The 24,039-nt window shown below is 34.4% G+C and overlaps 3 protein-coding genes across 3 annotated transcripts; 2 read left to right on the top strand and 1 right to left on the bottom strand.

Annotated features, from left to right (window-relative positions):
* The first annotated feature begins 1,027 nt into the window (after positions 1-1,027).
* On the top strand, positions 1,028-8,492 carry LOC109186221 (G-type lectin S-receptor-like serine/threonine-protein kinase CES101). The gene is made up of 7 exons (XM_019336149.1): positions 1,028-1,731; positions 5,001-5,083; positions 7,052-7,239; positions 7,319-7,529; positions 7,635-7,872; positions 7,955-8,105; positions 8,178-8,492. The coding sequence occupies exons 1-7, from the start codon at positions 1,028-1,030 to the stop codon at positions 8,490-8,492; spliced, it is 1,890 nt and encodes a 629-aa protein (XP_019191694.1).
* Positions 8,493-9,815: 1,323 nt separating this feature from the next.
* On the top strand, positions 9,816-13,150 carry LOC109186914. Its single transcript, XM_019337104.1, has 7 exons — positions 9,816-10,012; positions 10,177-10,464; positions 11,127-11,212; positions 11,307-11,453; positions 11,858-11,981; positions 12,345-12,631; positions 12,829-13,150. The coding sequence occupies exons 2-7, from the start codon at positions 10,266-10,268 to the stop codon at positions 12,919-12,921; spliced, it is 936 nt and encodes a 311-aa protein (XP_019192649.1). The 5' UTR covers positions 9,816-10,012; positions 10,177-10,265; the 3' UTR covers positions 12,922-13,150.
* Positions 13,151-13,511: 361 nt separating this feature from the next.
* LOC109186179 (potassium channel AKT1-like) lies at positions 13,512-18,753 on the bottom strand. The gene is made up of 11 exons (XM_019336104.1): positions 18,534-18,753; positions 17,282-17,647; positions 17,134-17,191; positions 16,718-17,038; positions 16,370-16,615; positions 16,188-16,286; positions 16,041-16,073; positions 15,730-15,915; positions 15,449-15,643; positions 15,279-15,354; positions 13,512-14,605 (listed from the first exon to the last, which is right to left on the bottom strand). Exons 1-11 carry the CDS (start codon positions 18,737-18,739, stop codon positions 13,716-13,718), a joined length of 2,676 nt encoding a protein of 891 aa, XP_019191649.1. The 5' UTR covers positions 18,740-18,753; the 3' UTR covers positions 13,512-13,715.
* Between the last annotated feature and the right edge of the window lie 5,286 nt (positions 18,754-24,039).

Raw genomic sequence — 24,039 nt, 5'->3', positions numbered from 1 at the left:
TCCTTCGGATAGACCGGGATCAACAAAGCTCCAAAGATTTTGAGCTTTCAAATGTGTGGACATCATAATTTGCCAATAATTATAATCAAGTTTCTCGTCTGATTTGGGACCGTATCATACAATATTGAAATTTGTTGTCATAATATATACACACGAAAGAAAGTGGAATACGAAGGAATGAAAGAATAAAACTACTTGATTACTGACGATTTAAAAGGATTGATACAAAGCCTATTTAGGCTATCGTTATTCCAGCAATTTCTCTCACTTTTTAAAATGGGTCGCACTTCCACATCATCAAATTTACAATTTCTTCACTATTTATTTTACATCCCAGCAAATCTCTCACTTTTAAAAATAGGTCCCACATTCTTATTATATTATAAATATAATAATAAAATACTCGTAATATAAAAGAAATAAAAAAAAATAAAGAAACACATAACAAAGCATGTGGCGGCAGCTTTTGCCTGCCATGGGCAGCTTTGGGCAGCAAAAGCTGCCATATTGCAACTTTCTTCTGATTAGCAAGCACTTGCTAAAATAGCCATCTTGCAATACACACTCGTAGGATTAAAACAATGCAATAAATATACTCTCTCTCTCCTGCCACATCATCTTGCAAGAGCTTAGAATTGCAGGATTGAGGACAGCCTTATGGTAAATGTAGATAACAACAATGCTAAAAATTAAGAAATGCATGTAAGCACTAATGCTCCATATACTGCCATTATTTCATGAAATGCTGCTGCCATACCCCACTATGCTTCACGTACTAAGCAACTACATGCCACCCTCTACTTATTTAATTAACAAACTAATTAAGCCTTGGTTTAACAATTATAATAATAATATTATTATAACACGTTTACTTTTTTGCGTGCTACTTGCATAGTTCCATGTGCATACATTCTTTGCCCTGGCCTGTTTCGATTATCCATCCATTTTCCATTATTTATTTGACAAGTCTTTCCAAACCCAACATTTCTTCATTCCAAAAGATCAGAGCTCCATTCTCCTGCCGCTCATGGGTTTTAGTCAACATGTGGGTCTTTCTTCTTCATCAATCCAAACCAGGAACAACCTCAACTCTCATCTCCTCCCCATAATCTTATCTCTTCTCAGCTTATCATCATCAGTACTTCTCCCTCCAGCTGAGTCGAGTTGCAGTGAGGGGTGTGACTTGGCTCTAGCCTCATACTACGTTGTTCCGGGCATGAATCTGAGCTTCATCGCCCAGCTGTTCTCCATTCCTGCACAGAAAATCATTGCCTACAACCCAACTGCAATTTTCCCAAACGGGGATTCCGTCCTTGCAGGAACCAGGATCAACGTCCCATTCCCATGTGATTGCCTGTCGATTAACGGCGAATTGGGGCGCATGTTTCCGTACACCATTCGGGAAGGGGACACCCTCTTTATCATTTCGATGTCCTACTATTCCAGTTTAACCACTTATCAATGGTTGCAGAAGTTTAACCATCTCTCGGACAAGGATGTTTTTTCCCTGGATGTAGGGATGGTGTTGAACGTGATGGTCAACTGCTCGTGCGGGAATAGAGATTTGCCCCAGGGCTACGACTTGTTCATTACGTATCCCCTGAGGCCGGGAGAGAGCTTGCAGACGGTGGCAAATGCGGCTAACGTGAGTGAAGATTTGGTGCGGAGATATAATCCCGGAATGAATTTCAGTGCCGGGAGTGGGTTACTGTATATTCCGGGAACAGGAACGTATATGTTACTTGCACGTATTTTATTTCTTGAAGAAATTTCAATTTTGGTCATATGACTGTAGGGGTCTTGTTAATTTCAGTCCTTGACTTTTAAAAGTGTCAATTTAGTACCTTAATTATGTAATTTTTGTCAATTTTAGTCACTCCGGCCAAATTGCCGGCCAAATTTTAATAGTTAAAATAATAAGGGTATTTTGGTCGTTTCACGCCTCTTTTCTTCTTCTCCGGCGAGTCCATCTCTTTCTCTCCCGTTTCCGGTGTTCTTTCTCCATCTAAACCCTATCTTTAATATCACCGCCTCATTTCCCCATCATCTTAGTTCATTGCATTCACCGGAAATGAGAGAGGAAGGGATGGACTCGCCTGGGAAGAAGAAAAGAGACGTGAAATGATAAAATACCCTCATTATTTTGACAATTAAAATTTTCCTGCAAAATTTGATCGGCAATTTGCCCGGAGTGACCAAAATTGACAAAAATTGCATAGTTAAGGTACTAAATTGACACTTTTAAAAGTCAAAGGACTGAAATTAACAAGACTCCTATAGTCATATGACCAAAATTGAAATTTCCTCTTATTTCTTCGTTAGGACATCTCCATCCATTTCATTCTAGGCTCAGTTTGGCACCCTAGGTGAAAATTGCATAGCAGCTAATAAGTTAATTAATTGAAAATAAAGTATTTGGTCAAATTAATTGTTAAATTAGTTAAAAAGACAAAAATAATGTCAACTATCATGTAGTGTGATGACATCTTGGTTATCTTGGATGGTCAAAGGTTTGAATCTCGGTGGTGGGAGTTTAGATTTTTTTAACTAAAAGTGTTTGAGAAAGTATAGAACATATACTACCTTGTAAAGAATCATAAGTATTTTTTTAAAAAAAGGCAAAAACAATAAACTAAGATATTAGGATATGACCAAGACTATGTGGTCTAATGGTATCCGGGTTGGACTTTCATTTGGAAGGTTGTAAGTTTGAGCCTCAGTGGAGGCGTTATTAGCTCTTTGTGTTTCAGTAGGTTGAGAAAGTATAAGAACACAGACACTACAATGTAATAGAGCTAGTAGCATTCAAAGAAAAAAAAAAGATATTAGGATTTGGATTAATGAAGGGAAAATTATATCATTTTTTGTGAATTACTGAGTAATAAATATAAAAAAGAAAAAAAAATTAAAAAGTCATGAATTTATTTTGAAACACATCTGAGGTAGCGTTTTAAAATAAATATATATTCTCTCAATGTTTTAGCAAACAAAATTTATAGTTTATTTTTAGCTTAAAATAGAGTAAATACTCAAAATGGTCCCTCGACTATAGCTAAATTCACAAATTGGTCCTTGACTTTCAATTTCAACCAATTAAGTCCTTAACTTTGCAATTTTAACACAATTTGGTCCTCAGTCTATTTGACAGTTCGTTGACCGTGATCTTTGAGGATATATATGTAATTTCACGATTCTGCATCATCGCCGGCGGCTGTGCCGTCATCGACGATCTCCAGAAGAACCTGCAGCTCTCGTTGGAGCACATGGAGGCCACCAGGATGACGTTGCACCTTTTCGGAAACATGTCGTCTTTTTCGCTCTGATACGAACTCAACTAGAGTGCGGTCTGAAAATGCAACTGGAACCTTAAAAAACCGACGATGGACCATGAAATTACATATATATCCTCAAAAATCACAGTCAACAAATGGTCAAATAAACGGAGGATCAAATCGTGTTAAAATTGTAAAATTAAGGACTTAATTAGTTGAAATTAAAAGTCGAGAACCAATTTATGAATTTAGCTATAGTGGAGGCATATTTTGAATTTTTACTCCTTAAAATAAACTATAATTAAGTTCTATCTGTCTATTAATCAAGTCCGTCCCTAATCTCCCTATTTGGTGGGCTCAACTTTTCAGAACATAATAACTTCACTTTTTTTCCCCCTTCTTTAATCCTTCTCCTTTTCTTTCCATTTTGGGCCTTATATGTAACGAAATAATACTACAAAAATATTAATTTTTGAAACAAGCACAAAACGAAAGGACAGAAAAAAAGTTTAGTTCGAGTGCTGTGTACTCACATTATTCTTAGAACTTTATTTGCTATCTCAATGCTATGAACATTGTACCTTAAATTTTTCAAGATAAAACAAATTAGCTTAGGACTCGATGTTTGAACACTCAAACAAATGAGTCCGACGAACTAGAACAATGACTTTGAACACAGATTTTGAAAAGGAAAATCAAGTTTTAAAGAGGGAAAACTTTAGATTTCTCAGCCATGGTATATATAGGAGAAAGTGATTAAATAGCATTTACATATGACATTAACACTGATTTAATTAAAACCTAGTTTATAACTTTCATAACTGACAAAAATTAATTTACTCTAAATTATACAATTCAAACTTACTCTAAAGGAACTTGTGCATATACTAGTGCAAACCCACTTCCATTTTCTATATGGGATAAATGATTCTTTCGAGCATTACCACATTCATTTTTCAACTCAAATAGGTCTACTTTGAGAATTCATTATCCGTTTTGAGCGTATAATATATCGATCTCTTTGTCTCACTACAAAGAACCCAAATCCACATACTTTGACCCAATCCAAATCGAAAGTGGACCCCACATATATTTATACCACAAAACAGCAACTTAAAATGTCATTTTATGTTTTTTTTTTCAATACTATAATCATCCACATTATGCATTATTTTTTTTTTGTCAGACCATGAGGTGTATTGGACAGACCATAACTGTAGGATGTACCTTTAAGCTCGTACCATACTTAGACTAACCCCGTTCACACCGATCCGACCCAATTTTAAGGGACAAAGTGCTGGCCACCATTATTTTATTACTTCTTATAATTATAATTTCAAAATTTGATTTTAAATCAAAATAGATTTAAATAACAAAATAAAATGGGGAGAAAAAGTGAGAAAATTAGAAAGAAAGTATTAGTTCTTTCACTTTTATTCGATAAATAAGAATCGATTATTTTTATTATGTGAGTCTTAAAAAAAAGTCTATATAAAAAATTTGAGAGTGAGAGTAGAACTTGAGAATAGAAAATGTGAATAAGATTTGACCCACAAAATAAGAAATTAGGGGAGAAGGGACGAAAATGTCTTAGATTAATATAAGTTACCATGATGTGTTCTATTTCAACCTCAAAATTGACTAGCTAAAAATGAATTGATACTTTGCAAACTTATAATATATAGGAACGCTTATCTGATATGAAGTTAATTACATATATGCATGCAGGATCCTTTGTTTCGACTGCAGCAAGCTCGAGGAAGTGGTGGATATGGTTGCTAGTTGTTCTTGCTTCAGTGATGTTCCTAATAGTATGCTCCATTTGCTATTTTCGATGGAAAAAGACTACAAAAGGTGAGGTTTTGGATATATATATATATATATATATATATATATATATATATATATATATATATATATATATATATATATATATATATATATATAGAGGGAAGGGTTCAGGTGCGAGTATAGCTTCCCGTGCGGTTGTGCGGTTAAATCTGAGCAGTTGATCAAATTTAGATCAACGGCTCAAATCAATGAAAATTAAAAAAAAAAAAAAAAAAAAAAACGCGTGCCTGAAACAAAGAAGTATAAGCTAAGGTGCACCTTAAGTGTTAGATCTTAATCACAAAGTCACACACTTTAAGTACAAAACCAACACACATTAAGCATAACCTCACGCACATTAAGCACAAAACCCACACACTTTAAATATTAACTCACAGACTTTAAGTTTCAACAACTACTGACATTAAGTACAAAACTCACGCACATTAAGTACAAAACCCGCGCACATTAAGCACAAACATCACGCACATTAAGCACAAAACTCACGCACTTTAAGTATTCACTCACAGACTTTAAGTTTTAACAACTATTCACGTTAAGCACATCCCCACGCACATTAAGCACAAACCTCACGCACATTAAGCACAAAACACACGCACATTAAGCACAAAACTCACGCACATTAATCACAGATCCGCTCACCTTAATTTTGACCTAGATGCAAAAATTACAAAATTGCCACAGCATTTTTTTTTAAACTTTGATAATCCTGGACGTTGATTAAAGCGAGATGAATGACTCAGATTAAACCGCACAACCGCACCTGAAGCCCTCACCCGCACGAGAACCTAAATCTATATATATATATATATATATATATATATATATATATATATATATATATATATATAGAGAGAGAGAGAGAAGGGTTCAGGTGCGGGAATAGTTTTCCGTGCGGTTGTGCGATTATATCTGAGCCGTTGATCAAATTCAGATCAACAGCTCAAATCAATGAAAATTAAAATAAAGAAAATGCGTGTTTGGAAGAAAGAAGCACAAGTTAAAAATGGCTCACCTTATGATAGAAACACGCACCTTAAGTGTTAGAACAACGCACATTAAGTATTAACTTTGTGCATCTTAGTTTATAAATTGACGCACCTTATGCACAACCCTCACGCACCTTAAGCACAAACCACACACACCTTAAGCACAAACCACGCGCACCTTAAGGACAAACCTCACGCACCTTAAGTTTCAACAACTACTAACATTAATCACTAACTCCACGCACCTTAAGCACAAACCACACGCACCTTAAGCACAAACCTCACGCACCTTAAGTGTTAGAACAACGCACATTAAGTGTTAACCTGATGCACTTTAAGTATTAACTTCACGCATCTTAGTTTATAAACTGACGCACCTTATGCACAACCCTCACGCACCTTATGCACAACCCTCACGCACCTTAAGCACAAGCCCCACGCACCTTAAGCACAAACCTCATGCACCTTATATACAAAACTCACGCACCTTAATCACAAAACCACTCACCTTAATTTTGACCTAGATCCAAAAATTACCAAATTGCCACTGTTTGTTTTTTTTTTAAATTTTTTTTTTTTTTTGATAATCTTGGGCGTTGATTTAAGCGAGATGAATGACTCAGATTAAACCACACAATCGCACCTGAGGCGCACACCCGCACCAGAAACTTCTCTCCATATGCATTAGCAAATATTTTTCTACAAATGATGTGACATTTCTATGATTACTTCTGTAATTATGATTCTGCATCTTGTAATGTCTGATTGTGCATTTGAAAACTTTTGTCTAAATTCAATGTTAATTATTTTTCAAATGCATAGTCAAACATCTCCAAATGCACAATTCTAATTACAAAAATATCACGTCAGAATCATGCATATTTAGATGATCAATCCCTCTAATATATTGCTTTTTATTTCAATGATATAAACAATCAGACAAAGCCAGTCTATTACTAGATGAACTAAGAGATGTTGTGACACCTTCAAGAGTGAACAAGAACAATATAGACAAAAAAATTAGTCATGAACTGCAGGTATTCAGTTTTAAGAGCATTGTTATGGCCACAAACAACTTCTCTAATGCAAGTATGCTCGGAATGGGTGGGTTTGGACCAGTTTACAAGGTAATTAGTTTAAAAGATTTTTTATTTAAAAAAGTTTAACCATCCACTAAATAATATGATTATTGTATTGAAATTTTAGGGAACATTACCTAATACGCAAGAAGTGGCTATTAAGAGACTCTCAAAAAGCTCAGGACAAGGTCTTGTGGAGTTCAAGAATGAAATTCTATTGATTGCCAGACTCCAGCATACTAATCTTGTTAGACTTCTGGGTTGCTGCATTGAAGAAGATGAGAAAATTTTAATTTACGAGTATATGCCTAATAAAAGTTTAGATTATATTTTATTTGGTAAGTATGTACAAGTGATCATTCACTACTTATTTACTTATCCATATATTATATGGTTTATTGTATGTACTCATATGGTTGTATGAATTTGGTATGAACAAACAGACCCTAATAGGAAGGAGGTGCTAAGATGGGGAAACAGATTGAACATTATAGAAGGGGTTGCTCAGGGGTTGCTTTATCTCCACAAATATTCGAGGTTGACAATCATTCATAGAGACCTAAAAAGCAGTAACATCTTACTGGATGAAAATATGAACCCGAAAATATCTGATTTTGGCATGGCTAGAATCTCCGGGAGGCAGGAAACTGAAGCAAACACCAAAAGAATTGTTGGAACCTAGTAAGTAACTAATAATAGTTTGATTGTTAGTAGTTATGGTTTTGAAATTCTAACACCATTGTTTGGTTGTCACGTACTTCAGTGGATACATGTCTCCGGAGTATGCCCTGAGGGGAATTGTTTCAACCAAGATAGATGTATTCAGTTTCGGGGTTCTACTCCTAGAGATTGTGAGCGGCAAGAAAAACAACAGCTCGTATCATTTGGAACACCCGCTAAATCTCATTGGTTTGGTAAGATCATCAACATTACATACAGAGCATTAGCTAAATATATTTGTTTTATGACAATATATATTTTTGCAGGCATGGGAGCTGTGGAGAGAAGGGAGAGGTGTAGAGCTAATGGATCCAGCATTGAGTGGATCCTGCCCAGAAGCAGAAGTAATGAGGTGTATTCAAGTGGGATTGTTGTGTGTGCAAGATGACGCAATATATAGGCCTTCAATGTCAACTGTGGTCTCCATGCTTGCAAATCAAAGCGCACAGCTACCTTTGCCTAAACAACCTGCATTTTTCATTGCAGAGGAAGGTGCCCAGCACTCAGAAACCCAAGAAAAAGATGAATGGTTGTCCTTGTCCACTAATGAAATCACAGTTTCAGAAGTTGTAGCTAGGTAAGCGCCATATATATATCAAGATTGATTAATCATATCGATTGTGATTCAAGGAGAAATTCTTCTTGTTGATTCTCTCATACTAGATGGTAGGCTGAAGTATGTAATGGCATTTAGACATAAGTACCTGAGAAAATTTCAGTTTTGATCATATGACTACAACGACCGTCTTGTTAATTACGGAGTAGTACTTTTAACTATTCAATTTCTATTAATTTTTGTCACTCCGGTTAAATGTCACTAGAAAATGTTAATTGACTTGCTTTTGTTTAATAATAATAAGGGTAATATGGTCATCTACTTCTGCCAAAACTCTAACGGCCCCAATCAACCTGACATGCCGATTTTCTACGATCCATGCCAAAACTAATTGTAGGTTTTTAAGTTCATTGGCCTAATTGCATTATCGTGTGCATAGTTCGATAACCTATTTGACCTTTATTGCAAAAAAACATATATGACACTTGGTTAGGAGTTTAGAAAATGCGTTCTTCTATGTTTATATTTGTTTTTATTTTAAAACATAAATAAAAAAAATAAAATTTTAATATCATTGCATCAAATTTTTATCTAGAGTAGTAGAGTACCTATCTTTTTTATTTAATTGTATACATTTGACTTGTTCAGATAATTAATTATATTTTTAAAAAGTTAGATATCTCAAATTTTAGTCAAGCACCTTGTGTTTAGATGACATGTGATGACCTCTTTCATATGGGAGAAATTGTTGACTATGTTTTGACCTCTCTCATATGGGAGGTCATGAGATCGAACTTTTGTGGAGGTTAACATTTTTATTTTTGTCTCTCATTTGACTTAATTAAAAAAAATGTTTGAAATTCTTGTTAATTAAATAACTATATTAATACCAAGACTATGTGGTCTAATGGTATCCGGGTTGGACTTCCATTTGGAAGATTGTGAGTTCAAGCCCCTCAGTAGAGGCGTTATTGGTTCTTTGTGTTTCAGTAGGTTGAGAAAGTATATGAACAGATACTACAATATAATAATAGAACCATTAATATTCAAAAAAAAAATAACTATATTAATAAATACCCACTTAAACTTTAAATTTATTTATATGTTAACCTACCTTCTTCCAAAAGGTTGAATCTTTAATCTTAAAAATCTTTACGAACTCCTCATTCCGATTTAATAGAGTATTTAGAAGGACATAGTTAAATGATGTGCTATAATAAATTGGTCTATTTTAAATATAATTTATACACTAATGTTGTCAAAAATTAAATGTTAATTTTTTTATAAATATTATTTATTGAACCAATAAGGTGATAAACTAAAGTCGTATGGTAACGTAGCCGGCTATACCTTGGATACAAGTCATAGAGCTTCTGAACTCCAAAAAGAATCTCGATTTCTTCCCCAAAGTACACTTATACGTTTCGACAACTTACAATTTTACAAATCACAAAATAATTATAACTATATTGAAAAAAAATAATCAAATCAAGGAAAGCATCTAGGCTTCTCCGTTGACGTCGTCGTCTTCTTCTACGTCTTTCTGTATGCGCTTCACACATTTCTTCAATCCTCAAGACTCTCTCTCTCTCTTTCTCTCTCCGTTATTTGTAAAAATTCATAATTCTTGTTTGAAACTTTTGCCCTTTTATTTGTATACTATAAAAACTGTTATGGGTTCTTATTTTGGTTAATCGATCATTGATTAGCGATCCACTGTGAGATATCTTCGCCTAAAAGATTAGGGCTTTTGGAGTCTGCCACGAATTTGGTTTGTTTTTGATAAGGAATAGGATCGATGAAAGGAGAAGTACAGCTGGAGGCGTTGGGAGGGCCTAATCCTAGCGACACCGATCCTCTGCTCCACGGCCAGCATGTGGACTCGTCGCCGTCGTCTTCATCTGCATCGGAGAGCCCCAACGAGATAAAGGTCGAAGATTTGGAGACTGGTTCGCTGCCTTGCTGTAGAATCTGCCTCGAATGCGACGGGGAAGATGGTAGAATTGATTTATTTTATAATTTCTTGCATTTCTATGCGTGATTATCTAGCTATGCTATAGCTAGCTGTTTGGGTCAATTTTTAATTTTATTTTTCTAGGTTTTAAAGTTCAGGTGGTATAGAGTGATCTAGGAGTGTAAATGTTTGTGATGTGATGTTATTGTTTTGTAAGAGACAGGTAGGCAATATGGTAGGATTTCTTGTCCACAAAAGGCTAAGCCTTTGCCCCAGGTTCCACACCCCGGCCTGATAGGATTGTGGAGGGTAAACTCAACGGCCCGAGTTTCAGTGTCTGGTGTCACTAAGGAGCCCGAGCCCACCACAGAGTGATGGAACTCCCACACTCTAGCTGTCAGGCTCGAATATGTGACCTTGTCCACAATCTAGCACCAAGAACCAATGTAGTAGGATTTCTGAAGAGTTGGGAGATCGTATAATTCTGTTCCATCACTGTTTATATGTGTTGTTTTAATTGTGTTCCATCACTGTTAATGTGTGCATTCTGTTCTATTTGTTAATATGTACTATGTACTTCATTAGTGGCTGGAATAATTTTCAAGATCTGTTAAGCATGCTCCATTTTGGTAGATGTTTATATTTATGGTGCTAGTACTTTTCATTACATATAGTCTTAGTTTTTGCTAATTGTCGCCTCTTCAGATGATGAATTGATCTCACCATGCATGTGCAAGGGCACCCAGCAGTTTGTGCACCGTGCTTGTCTTGATCATTGGCGATCAGTCAAAGTGAGATATTGTCCCTCATACATTTGTGTAGTACAATGCAAATGATTAAATATGAAATGACAAGTTCTGATATGACCTATGCATTCTTATGTAGGAGGGATTTGCATTTTCACATTGCACTACTTGTAAAGCTCAATTTCATCTTCGGGTGGCGGAGTTAGAGGACAACAGTTGGAGAAAAGTAAAGTTCAGACTCTTTGTGGCTAGGGATGTTTTCCTTGTGTTTTTGGCTGTACAAACTGTAAGTATTATGTTTCCTTTTACTGGTTTACCCTCATGTTTCTTCTACTGAAAAAGTGTTGGCATTGGAACATATCATATTGGTCCTCTTTGTGAAGACTGAAAGCTTTTTCTTCTTCTTCTTCTTCTTCCATTTCTTTGAAATTTTTTTAAAACAGCTTTTGAGGGATATATGCATATTTGGAAATAAAATCTGAAATCTATCCTTGCTGGGAAAATGCTATAGTCTCCAGTACTTGTGTTCCCGGTAGAAAACTATGGCAAAATCTCCAAAGCAGAAGCGGCTTTTGCTGACACTAATGTTGGACTGTTTTGTCATGAAAATAACGGTGGTAGGATTGGGAGTGAACTAGATCCACTTCTGAACTTCCTTTAATTCTTATTGTTGTGTGCTTTTCTCCACAGGTGATTGCAGTGATGGGCGGCTTGGCATTCCTTATGGATAAAGATGGAACATTTAGGAATTCATTCAATGACAGTTGGGACCGCATATTGTCCAAACATCCTATTCCCTTCTATTACTGTATAGGTACGCATTTTGAGACTAATAATCTAATTTTCTGGATTCTAGATAAAGAAATGTAGTAGTGAGGCTTATGTTGTCCAACATCCTATTCTCTTTTGTTACTCTATAGGTAAGCATTGTGATACTCTAATAGTCTAATAATCTAGTTTTCTGGATAAAGAATTGCGAGTGTTAGCTCGTTGTAGAAGTGTCCTCAATATAATGCTTTAAAATCGCACATGGAGTAAATTTTACCTTTTCCAAGTGTCTCATGGAAACTGGAGTTTTCCAAGGTTTTAGTCTCCCAAGTCGTAGAATTTGCATTGTCTATGGGTTTTCTCACATTACTTGAGTAGGGTGTTAACTTTGTCGATCTACATGAAACAGGAGTGCTTGCGTTCTTTGTGCTGCTCGGATTTTTTGGGCTCATACTACATTGCTCCTCGCTTAATAGCAATGACCCACACATGGCTGGTTGTCAGAACTGCTGTTACGGCTGGGGTATCTTGGATTGCTTTCCTGCATCAATGGAAGCGTGCTTTGCACTGGTTATTATTTTCGTAGTTATCTTTGCTATTCTGGGCATTGCATATGGTTTCCTTGCTGCTACCATGGCCCTCCAAAGGATCTGGCAGAGACACTACCACATCCTCACAAAGAGAGAACTTACACAGGTTCGATTCTTTAACTAAACCTTACTTACAACTTGCCCTATTTGTTAAACAAACGGTTTATATTTGGTTTGATATTCATGCTACGGGTTGTAGACCGACCTTGTATCGAAGTTTGGTTTTGTTTCCTATATTCTGCTTGTTTTTATTTTTGTAGTGTAACTGACCAATTCTTATTTTCCTCTCCTTGAATGTTACAGGAATATATAGTGGAAGATCTTCATGGCTGCTATACCCCACCAAAACTGGACAAAGAACACGAAGAACGTCTTAAAATGCTCAAACTCTTATAGGATGAGAAATTTGAATCTTTAAACGCTTGTTTATAATCAATATAATGTCTCGAGCTTCAAAAGTATACGGTTAAGTTGATTTAACCTGCCTTTATATTTTCTTGATCTTGACTTTTGGTGTACCTTTAGTTGCTCAGCAAGAGAGCTGATTCTGGTGAATGACTATGAACAATACTCACATATTTTGGATTTATAAAGAAAGTAATTTCACATTTCTGGTTTTAGGTTTTACTATGATATGATTCACACTAAACTCAAATTTGGTTGTATAATAACTCTAGTGTGTTCCATGATTTCACATAAAAACATCACAGAAATGTTTTTATGGTTTATAGAACTCGAAATATAGGTTGTTAAACACCAAACGGGGTCAGGATAAGAGAGATCAATGTTCCTTTTGGAAATAGTAGTTACGACGCTATTGCAGTCAGATTAAAGACAAATTTTGTTTAGATTACGAAATTAAGTCAGGATACTACCTCTCTACATGCCATAGCCTCCGTCTAATAGGGGTCGTTAACAAATGGAATAGGACCTCTAGACAGTAGAGCCAATTTCATAGCAATGAGAAAAAAAAAAAAAAAAAAAAAAGCAAAAGATGGAAAGAAAGCTTGAATGTATTGATTTCACTCGGGTATTCCACTATTCTGTACAAAGCCTCATATGTGTGTGTATATATATTCTGTAACAACAGCATTGATGCAAGAGGAGGGAAAAACTACTAAAAGCTCTCCTCGTAACAGATTGTAAAAGAAGTGTATAATAGTATCTTTCTGAATTACATTTTATCTCATCTAATTACCCCCATTTTGGTGTATAGTTTCGTTGGCCTTACCATCGTCACTTATAAAAACTAAGTGATCATTATCTCTGATCAACTCTATACTATCAATCTCAGCTCCCTCTTTGCTCACAACTTTTGCTGCCAATAATCCATATTTCTTAACACCAATTTGAAGTAGCTCTTGGAAGCTTTTAGGAAGCAATATGATCTTCCCAGCAACATCATCTTTCTCAGGACAACTCACGGTTACTCTAGCAACGTAAGTCTTGGCACTTGCAGATTTTGCAGCTGCGTTCGTGGGAAACATCAAGCCATCGCCCCCATTCTTGGCGGCTGACATAATACCAAACAATGAGTTGTGAAAGGTGTTAGTCCTCCGCCTTTGGTGGCGTGATGAACGACTCCACGACCCATCAGTTGCTGGAAATGTAGCATGGGGGATGGTTGGCTCACTCTTGAACCTCCCTAGAAACCGAACTCTATTCCTTTCTTCGGGTACTGTAACGTTAACAGATTGGTTTGTGTTCTCTTTCTTGGATTCAAACAGTTGTTTTATGTCCTCGTGTCCTTGCTGTTCAGCCAGGCTCCTCGGGGTCCACCCATTTTCTTCTGGTGTGTCGATATCAGCCCCCTGTTCGAGTAGGTACTCCACCATCTCCAGGTTGCCCTCACACACTGCAAAATGGAGCGCTGTGGATCCATTGCTTCCTGGACATGTTACATCCCCTCCCCATCGTACAATTTCTTTGAGTAGGTCCATGTTGTTTTCCTCTGCTGCAATGCACACAAATTGGCCAATTTCACCACATTGTAATTCAGCACCATTGTCTACCAATAGCCTAATGACTGATTCATGCTTTCCCAAGATGGCCTCCCATAATGGTACTTTCCCTTCTGTATCTGTATATGTTAAAAGAAAAACAAAATGAGAAAATACTATTAAGTTAATAGTACTTGACAATTACTTGCTTTGGATAAGTATAGAAAAGTCAGTAGATATGGATAATGGCAATATAGCAATTTGAGAAACTCTAACTACATGTTATTCCAATTTCAAAGCGAGACAGCTTCATATTACCCTGTACTATGATATGCTCTATTATGTTGAATCTGACCCAAGGTTTTAAATTCTGATGATACAGATATGAAAAATCTAATCATGTTCCTAGAAGGCTACTTCTTACACCCAACATGTCAAAGCACCTATCAGTAGAGATTCTATGTTAAAGGAACAATGGGAAACAAATTTCTGTTAAATATAAATAATAGCTTTAATAATGCATGAATGAGCATATTTATTTTGAAAAAAGGAGGATAAAAGAATATATCAAGTGAAAGGATTCTGAAAGGGTGCAGTGACTGATATGCACTTATGCAGAAAAATGATGAACAAAGAAGAAATAATAGCATATTATTTAATGATGATGATCAGTAAATGTGGAATATGACTGTCCTTCACAAGTTAGTAAAATTTACTGACCATAGTCTAGAAAAATCATACGGAACCAAATGAAATTTTAAACCATGTATCTTCTAAGTTTGGCTACTGGATTTGTATCAAAATATTATATACCTCTGATGTTGGGATCGGCCCCAAAGTCCAGCAGAAGAAGTACACAATTCTCATATCCTTTAGATGCTGCTATATGCTGAAGGGTGGAAAATGGAAAAGCAAAAGAAATTGATTAAAATGTGGCACTCAGCCACACAGGTTAAAAAAATTGAGCAGTGGAGTTCACATACAAGAGCTGTTCTCCCATTGTTGTCAGATTCATTTGGGTCAAGGCCCCGTTTCAACAAATGGTGCAACAATAATTCATCTCCTCTAAGCGCTGCAAAGCAAAGGGTGAGAGGTAGGTCCATTCTACCACGTGCTAACATGTTCTCTGTCTCTAAGAGGACTCCCTCCATAATTGGATCCCTTGCATCCTTCAAATGCTGCTAACAAAACAACTAATAAATATTGTCTGCAAAACTAAAAATTACAATTTTAGAAAGTAAAGAAGTGGATTGCAAATCCAGACCTGGAGGAGGTTATTCATAATTATGGTTCCATCTCCAACATTAGCCTGAACAATATTTAGAAATGCAGTACGATTCATTCGTAGAAGCTGACTCAATCTTTTAGTGCGTACTGTGAATAGCTGAGGTCTATAACAAAGAACCCCAATCTCACCACAAGGATCGCCAGTCTTTGCCTCCCCAACAACCTGCAACGTCATAACAATTTCAGACAAAGTTATGAATCATACAAAGCAAAGAAAGGATGAAGACAAAACTATATGGATTAATATGTGTAATCTAAGGAGAACTTCCATGAACACAACCCACTTGCCTGTTCAACTCCATTTCTGTAAACAAGTAGGTCCTGTCAAGAAATTTCATCATTAAAGTATATTAGACCTCAAATGCAAAGGAATTAAATGTACTGCATATGAACTTAATGTTTTCTATTCAAATTATTGATAGAGACAACAATTACCACAGCTCCTGTCACAAGAATATAGAAGTCTGTTGGTGCTTCATTCTGCAGAATTACATCCTCTTTGGGGGGGAAGTACTCCGCTTTCATGTCTGAGACCTTAAATTACACAACAGAGTATACATTATTAAAATTTTATCGAAAAGTAAAGAAATCATTGTATTATATGTTACTAAACTTACTAGTTGGAAGAGTAAATCATTTGATACTCCCCGGAAAAGATAGACATTATCAAGCAAGGAGTAAAACAGAAAGTGTGATATGCTTGACCGGATGGCTTTGGGAAGGGAATCAAGAGTCTCTTGCTGCTGCAGCCCCTCTGAGTCTGTTCTAAATTTCAAGCACAAGTGAGCAAGCATCTGATCTTGGAGGCGAGTAGGCAACTGATTTCTATGTGCAAAACTTGAGGCAGCTTGAATTGCATCTCTCTGTTAATTCATGTAAAATCAAATTTTACTTCACTGCAGACCTTACAAGAAGTCTAGAAGCCTCAAATAAATGTTTTGTTTCAATAAGATAGAAGCACTCACAAATTGTCTTGTCTTGCTTGTACGATGGACTACTAAATTCGTCATATTTCCTATTAAGTATGCTGTCAGACCCAAGTTAAAGAGCATGTAGAACACGGTAAATATCATCTCCTCAGTATTCTCAGCATGCAGGTCACCATAACCAGTCGTTGTGAGAGTTGTGATTGACCAATAGATTGAAGTAATGTAGCGGGCCCATATGCTTCTCTTATGGAAATCGTCCCCCATTGATACCCCAATCCAAGTGTATTTAGGGTCATGATAATTACCAGCAATGAGATAATAGAAGCATCCAGCAGAATGAACCGCAAAAAGAGTAACCTACATTGAACACAATAAATACCATAGTTTCATCAACTGTCCCTTGCCCAACTCCCACTTCCCAGAAAACAACAGAATTTGCAGTGCACACTTACACAAATAAGTTTTGCACACCGAACCCAAAAATAATTGAAATTCTTATCTTTCTCCAACCTATAGGAAAGAAAGCAGGGCTGCCTATTATTTTCCATGCTTTATTGACAACAAATGCAATAAGTCATTTCTAGTAGTTAAAGGACTTACCTGGCAAATAGTGCACTAACTCTACGGAGACGCCAGAGGCGAAGCATACTGAATAAGCCATATAGGCTAAAATGACTTGGTGAAATCTTATAAGCAAATTCTGAAGGGATTGTGGAAATGACATCAAATATGAACCAAGTTCTTGTATACCTCCATGCAATTTGTCTTGGGTTATCAACAAGAAGGTATGTGGTTTTATCCATGTACGCCACAAAGAAAGTGAGAACTATGTCAATTCCAAAGAAACCATTCACAATGTTATCAGTGATAGTCAGAGGCCATGATGGTTTATCTAGAAAACCGAATTCAAAAGGAGACACCCAAGCAATATAGATGACCAGAACAGCCAGAAAGGTCTCCCATGACCTGAAAGATTGGATCCAACATGAGATGAGATGACTTTAGTAGAAGAAGAATTAAGAATCATTTTAGACAAAAACATAGTTGCTAGGTACACAGATAACAAATATCAATTGGGGATTTCTTTTTACAGTTGGATATTCAGTTCACTTTTACTAAATTTGCAGTGAGTTTCAGACCAAATTTTCAATATTCATGTTTGTCCGGCACAGGTAGCGGTGTCCAATTGGCATCAAAGTTCAGTGTACTAGATACGCTAAACCTTTTTGTTACCAACCAACATCTTGCTTTCCCTGGAGTAGTATAAAAGGAATACAGGCCAAAAAGTTCACAGGAAAATGCAAGACTCAGAGGAACATTAAGCAGTAAATCACGCAATAAAGAGGTTCCGTACATTGTTCTTAAATTATACACTCTAGAGTTTTTCCAACAGAAGAATCAACAAGTCAAAAAGGTAAACTAATGAGACTGGAAAAATTCTAGCATGAATTGTGGAGTCAACCACTCACCGACGCCCAGCTACCAAACATTAATTACTACTAGCTATGGAGTACATCACTGCTGACACGACTAGGTGCACCATGATTATTGTATAGTTATTGATGCCATCGGGAAAACAAAGAGAAGGAAACGGCAAATTTCCAATGATTTTTTTTGTTTTTTCATATAAAATTACTTTAATCTCTCACTGTTGTACAATAAACTTCGTGTTTACGAAATCCATATCACAATGTCATCATAAATGTGAAAATAGACAGAAGGAAATACAGAAGAACAAAACTCGGGAAACGGCAAGTTAAAGAGCATTACTGTAAAACCGAATAAATAAACAAGCAAAAAGAGTTCAATTCATGAACGATTCACGAACTCCATAGTTAACTGATACGTTCACCTGTAGCGGCGATCGTAAGGAGAGATGATAAACTGGCGGAGTTTCACTCTGCGGTTGCTCCGAGCTCCGAGCGGCGGGATAATGCCGGTAGTTAGGCTGTAATGGCTGCCGTCTCTCGATGATTGTTCGATCTCCTGTGCCGCGCCGCACATAGAAACCTGGAAAAACCCTTCCCTACGCCCTCTCCTGTAACAACTATCCGCCATTGCTGCAAAGCTTTTGCTCCTTTCCTTCTGTGCGAGTTTTGTCTTTGAATGCTGGGCGTTAAATAGGGGAGGGAAATATTTTGTGGGCCCACCTAAAAGTATTATTCTCCAACATCACCTCTATGTAGGTTAAGAAAGTATGCACAGACAAATATTACATTTTTTTTATTAGATTATTAAGTGTTCAGAGCTCTAACTATATGAGATCATCGCTCGCACTGGACTGGCACAATTAAAGAGCAAAATACTAGTCAGATTGATTTTTTATTTTTCCATACGAGAAGGAGTTCAAACTAAGGACGGTAAAAAAAAAAAAGTATTATTCCATTCGTACCGATTTAACTTAAATTATTTATAATTTTAATTTTTGTTATTTAACTTAATTTTAATTTAACTAATAAAATATATAAGAAATTGTTAATAAAATTTAACTAGACCAATAAACAATAAATAAGTGTATAAAATGATATATAAACGATAATTTACGTTTCTAAACTAAATATCACAAAGTGAAATAAATAAATAATTAAAATACCTTTTATGAATAGATATGAAGATTGATTGAATCCATAATTGAATTATATTATATATTGCCCTATTATATTATATTATAGATTATTATTTGTATCTACTTACCTACACATAGCAAAAAGGAAAATTGTAATTTAATCCTCAAAGAATAAGAAAATTATTGATTCAATTATTAAATTATTAAAACACCAAAAAAAAAAACAAAAACAAAAAAAAAAGCCTGAGAAAAATAATTATTCTAAAGTTTTCAAAAACTGAAAGCTTGCAACTAATATTCACCTTTAAATAAAATTAAAAAAAAATGACAGTTTGCCATGGCTATTCTTTCAATGTTGTTCACCGTCTTAAATTAATTGGTCAAAATGGGAAGAAAAATCTGAGTCTAACATGACCTATCAATGCCTAAAAGTCAAGTCCCAGTCTTATGACTTTTGTGAGTGAAAGTCGGGTGGAATGGTGGGTGTGAAATAAGATTTCTTACTTGCTTGATGAAGACGGGTTTGAAAGCTAGAGTTTAAATATATTGTCCACGTGGCTAACATGCATGAAGAAATGGTAGTCGGCAGGCAAATTATGTTGTCGACTGTGTCCACCTTGCAAGGTGAATCTGAATTATATTCACATTTTTTGAATTCTATATTCATAATTTTTAAATTTTATATTCATAATATTAGAACTGAATATTTATAATTTTTGATCTCAATACAAATTATATAACTCAATATTCATTGCAGAACTCTATATTCACAATTTTTTAACTCTATATCTACAATTACAAAATCCTATATTCATAATTTCATAACTCTATATTCACAATTAAAGAACTTTATATTCACATTACAGAATTGAATATTTACTCATTAAGTTGTTTTCAATAATTTTTTTTTAATTATAAATTTTAGTTTTAAAATTGTTAATATAAAATTCAAAAATTGTGAATATAGAGTTTTAAAATTATAAATACAAAATCAACCTTGATCAATGGCATGACTATCTTAGTCGGCACGCTAAAGTTTCTCTATGGATTTATAACTTATAAGTTTTTCAAAGTAGTCGGTTGGGCTATTTCTTAAAATTTCACTATTCATTATTAAAAAATAAGCACTGAACAGTGCGTTCTTAATAATTTTGTTAGGACAAAATCTCCTGAAATGGCTTTGATTTTTTTCCTAAGTATCACACTTTTCCGTGATATGAAGTACAATTTTTTAAATAAATAACTTACCTTTTGATTTAAAATCATTATATTTTTAAAATTACTTGTTTCCTCGATATAAAGTACAATCTCTTAAATAATATTACATTATTTTCTCTTAAGTATTACACATTTTCTCACAAGAGATTATTCAACCCCTAAATATTATATTTTAGTATAAAAATATTACATTTTTCTTCAAAAGTATTACATTTTCTCATAACTAACAAACAAAATTTATCGACGCTGGATATCGTCCAGCGATGAAGACGGCCACAGGCCCACAGTCGGTGCAGTCCTGTTCGATGGCCAAGGTGGATACGTGTCGGCCTACAGTGCGCCCCTCCAGAGCTATTTCTCTCCACTTATGGCCGAGGCTCTCACGTGCAAAGAGGCTTTGTCATGGCTAAGAACTCATGGAGAATGATCTATTGAGCTATACACAGACTGTCACACACTTCAGGTCTACTTATCTTTAGCGGATGTCCAGACTCGATCCTATATCGGTTATGCTATTGATGGTTGCAGAGATTACATGACTATGTTTGATTACTGCTCAGTTAATTTTATTCATAGACCACAGAATTATTTAGCTCATATTTTAGCTTCTACAGCTTTTAATCATGATATGACTATGCATTGGGATGTAATCCCGCCTGACTCTATTTCGATTTATCTATAAATACAACTGTATTGGTTCTTTTCAACAAAAAAAAAAAAAAACAAACAAAATTTATTCTTGATTAGTATTACATTTTTTTATTTTTCACCATAAGTATTACATTTTCATCTCAATTCGATCTATTTCATGGATAAAGATCTATAAAAAAATCTTATATAAAAAATAAAAATAAAAAAATAATAATAAAAAAAAAAAGTAGGAGACTCATCACGCTTTCGTTACAAGGATCTTTAATTAGCAAAAATTACAAAATTATTTATAAGAACTTAGAAAAAATTTCTTACAATCAAAAAGTTGAATAGGCAATTCCATCACTAAACAGATAAAATCCAAACAAGAAAACACATTCAACTACCATACCGTCCATGCGATCTCAAAAAGATTGACTCTTGTGGAAGGCTCCAAACAACAAGGAAAACACATAAAAGGACAAAATGAAGTGTGTGTGTGTGTTTTAAAGCATTGCATATACTTTCAGTCATGTATAATTTAATGAAGAAATATCATGAACCAATATTATATTTTTTTAATATAGTGGAGAAATATTAACATTCTTTTTAGGATTACCAAGAATAAATGTATACCCATTCTAGACATAAAAATGGCATATGTGTAACAAGCTAAGTAGTCAACGTACTATTACTCTTATCTTGTGGATACGACTCTCTTATTCCCTAATATTTTGGTTCTCTTATCCTACACTAGTGGGACACAGGCATCGCATGCTTTGGTTTCAGCTTCATCACTTAAGAATTAGGCACAAGTGGCTATGGTGCAATGATGTATATTTATCAGGTCAAAATCATTATCAATTATAAGATTAAACAAGATCAACGGTGTACAATAATACATTGGTTCATATGTTAACAATTTAACATAGGTTCTCCGTATAAAATAAAAATGATTATTTTGGGTCATACTTGTGTGAGATCGACTGTCTCACGGATCCTTATCTGTGAGACGGGTCGAGTTGAGACTATGCAAATGTAATACTTATACTAGCAAATGTAATACTAAATTAGGAATAAAATGTTTTTTAACTTAAGGGAAAACGTAATACTTTTGAAGAGGAATGGAATTGAAATTCCATAGAAGATAAATTTCAAGAAAATGGATTCCTTTGTTTGGTTTGTGGAAAATAAATTACTGAGAATATGAATTTCATTGTTTGGTTGGGTTTGAAATGGTAAGAAAGTGTATACTGACAAATATAACCATACACAACAACAATAATAATATAATAATAAGAGTAATTAATAAACTATGTTGTTTAAAAAAAAAAAAAAAAAAAAAAAAACTATGGTGAGAGCAAAACTATCATACTATTTTTCCATAAAAAAAAAAAAAAACAAAAAACAAAATACCCAGGATGAGCTATGAAAAAGTTTTCCTCATTCTTTAGGAAAACTTTTTCTAATTGAAAATGATTTCCATCCAACCAAACAACATAAAACACCATTTTTCTCCACTTTTAGAAAAACATTTTTCATGAAAAATATTTTTCATCCCGCCAAACACCATCTTATATGTTCCCTTATAAGCAATATGTTGCACTTATAAAGGAAAATGTAATACTTTTGATGAAAAATATAATACTTTTACATCAAAATGTAAAAGTATTATATTTTTCTTCAAAAGTATTACATTTTTTCATATAAATAATAAACATTTTATTCTTGATTTAGTATTACATTTGCTAGTATAAGTATTACATTTCGTATTGACCCGACCCGTCTCACGGACAAGGATACGTGAGACGGTCTTACACAAGTTACGTTTTTGCCTTATTTTAAGTATAATCAAAATGAATATTGTTTAACTTGTGATAAAAGTAGTAGTAAAAATAAGTATTATATTGTTATAGATAGTTATAATTGAAAATAAAAATCATGTCCTAACAATTTTCATATTAAAAAGAATTAAGTCTGTTATATTGTTAATTGATCAGTAATGAGTTGGTGAAATTTAACTTATTTTTTGTCAAAAGTTACAATAATATAATAAGCCTACAGATATTATTGAAGAGTTATGCAATGAAATTATAGCATACAAATTCTTAGATTTTCGTTGTGTATATGATTAAGACCTTAATTGTTGTTATATCACTTGTATGACTATTCCTCTTGCAAACTCTTATTGATATTTTGAAATATTAACTTTTTTTCCTATAAGATTGATTAGATGATTAATTTTTTGTTGCATTTTAATTTTTAAAGTAGATAGAAATTTTAATTTGTCCCATATGACAATGTATTCGATCTTAGAACAATTATAATATCTGAAGATTTGAAAAATAATATCTTTCACTTGTTTTAATGGTTGAAAGAAAAAAATCAAATTAAGTAAATATTATTATATTTTACCGCAAAGAAAGAGTTGCAAAAATATTGAAAAGTTTTTTTTTTAAATGTCATTATGGGTTCTTTTATGTGTATATTAATTTAATTGTTAAAATAATAATAATATAAAAAACAAAATGACCCTCGGGCTATATTGATTTTTTAATTCGAGAGGGAGTTTGAACTCTCAACCTCTCTTAAAGATGAGAGTGCACCGCCACTAATGCCAACCAAGCTGGTTTATATTACTATTAGTATTATTATTAAAATGTTACGAAATACTCTTGCAATTAATTCAAGTTAAGAATAATAAAAAGTTAAATAATATAATATTCTACTACTATAGTTTATACATAAAGAGAAAAACTAAAAAGAAAATATGGTTGTAAGTTTGGTGTTTTACATTAATGTTTATGTGTATATACATATACAACACCCCCGGGTTAGCTCCCAGCCTTTCGGAGCGAACAGGGATTAGTCGGGTGGACTTGGACCTTTAAATGGACAGAGAAAGACCCTGATCACTTCGTGGTTTACACCTAAAAAAATATAC

This window comes from Ipomoea nil, unplaced genomic scaffold, assembly GCF_001879475.1.
Source record: "Ipomoea nil cultivar Tokyo-kokei standard unplaced genomic scaffold, Asagao_1.1 scaffold1407, whole genome shotgun sequence".
Classification (NCBI taxonomy): Eukaryota; Viridiplantae; Streptophyta; class Magnoliopsida; order Solanales; family Convolvulaceae; genus Ipomoea; species Ipomoea nil.
Note: the sequence above shows the minus strand (reverse complement) of the source record. Positions and strands in the feature narration are given on the sequence as shown.

Bases quoted from the DNA above. Each gene is read 5' to 3' on its own strand.
- LOC109186914 (XM_019337104.1), top strand. From the start codon at position 10,266: ATGAAAGGAGAAGTACAGCTGGAGGCGTTGGGAGGGCCTAATCCTAGC. The intron at 11,454-11,857 runs GTAAGTATTATG...TTTTCTCCACAG, and splicing joins TGTTTTTGGCTGTACAAACT to GTGATTGCAGTGATGGGCGG. The intron at 12,632-12,828 runs GTTCGATTCTTT...TGAATGTTACAG, and splicing joins CAAAGAGAGAACTTACACAG to GAATATATAGTGGAAGATCT.
- LOC109186179 (XM_019336104.1), bottom strand. From the start codon at position 18,739: ATGGCGGATAGTTGTTACAGGAGAGGGCGTAGGGAAGGGTTTTTCCAG. The intron at 17,648-18,533 runs GTGAACGTATCA...CCAATCTTTCAG, and splicing joins CCTTACGATCGCCGCTACAG to GTCATGGGAGACCTTTCTGG. The intron at 16,287-16,369 runs GTAAGTTTAGTA...GTGTAATTTAAG, and splicing joins ATGATTTACTCTTCCAACTA to GTCTCAGACATGAAAGCGGA.
- LOC109186221 (XM_019336149.1), top strand. From the start codon at position 1,028: ATGGGTTTTAGTCAACATGTGGGTCTTTCTTCTTCATCAATCCAAACC. The intron at 7,240-7,318 runs GTAATTAGTTTA...TTGAAATTTTAG, and splicing joins GGTTTGGACCAGTTTACAAG to GGAACATTACCTAATACGCA. The intron at 7,873-7,954 runs GTAAGTAACTAA...CACGTACTTCAG, and splicing joins AAAAGAATTGTTGGAACCTA to TGGATACATGTCTCCGGAGT.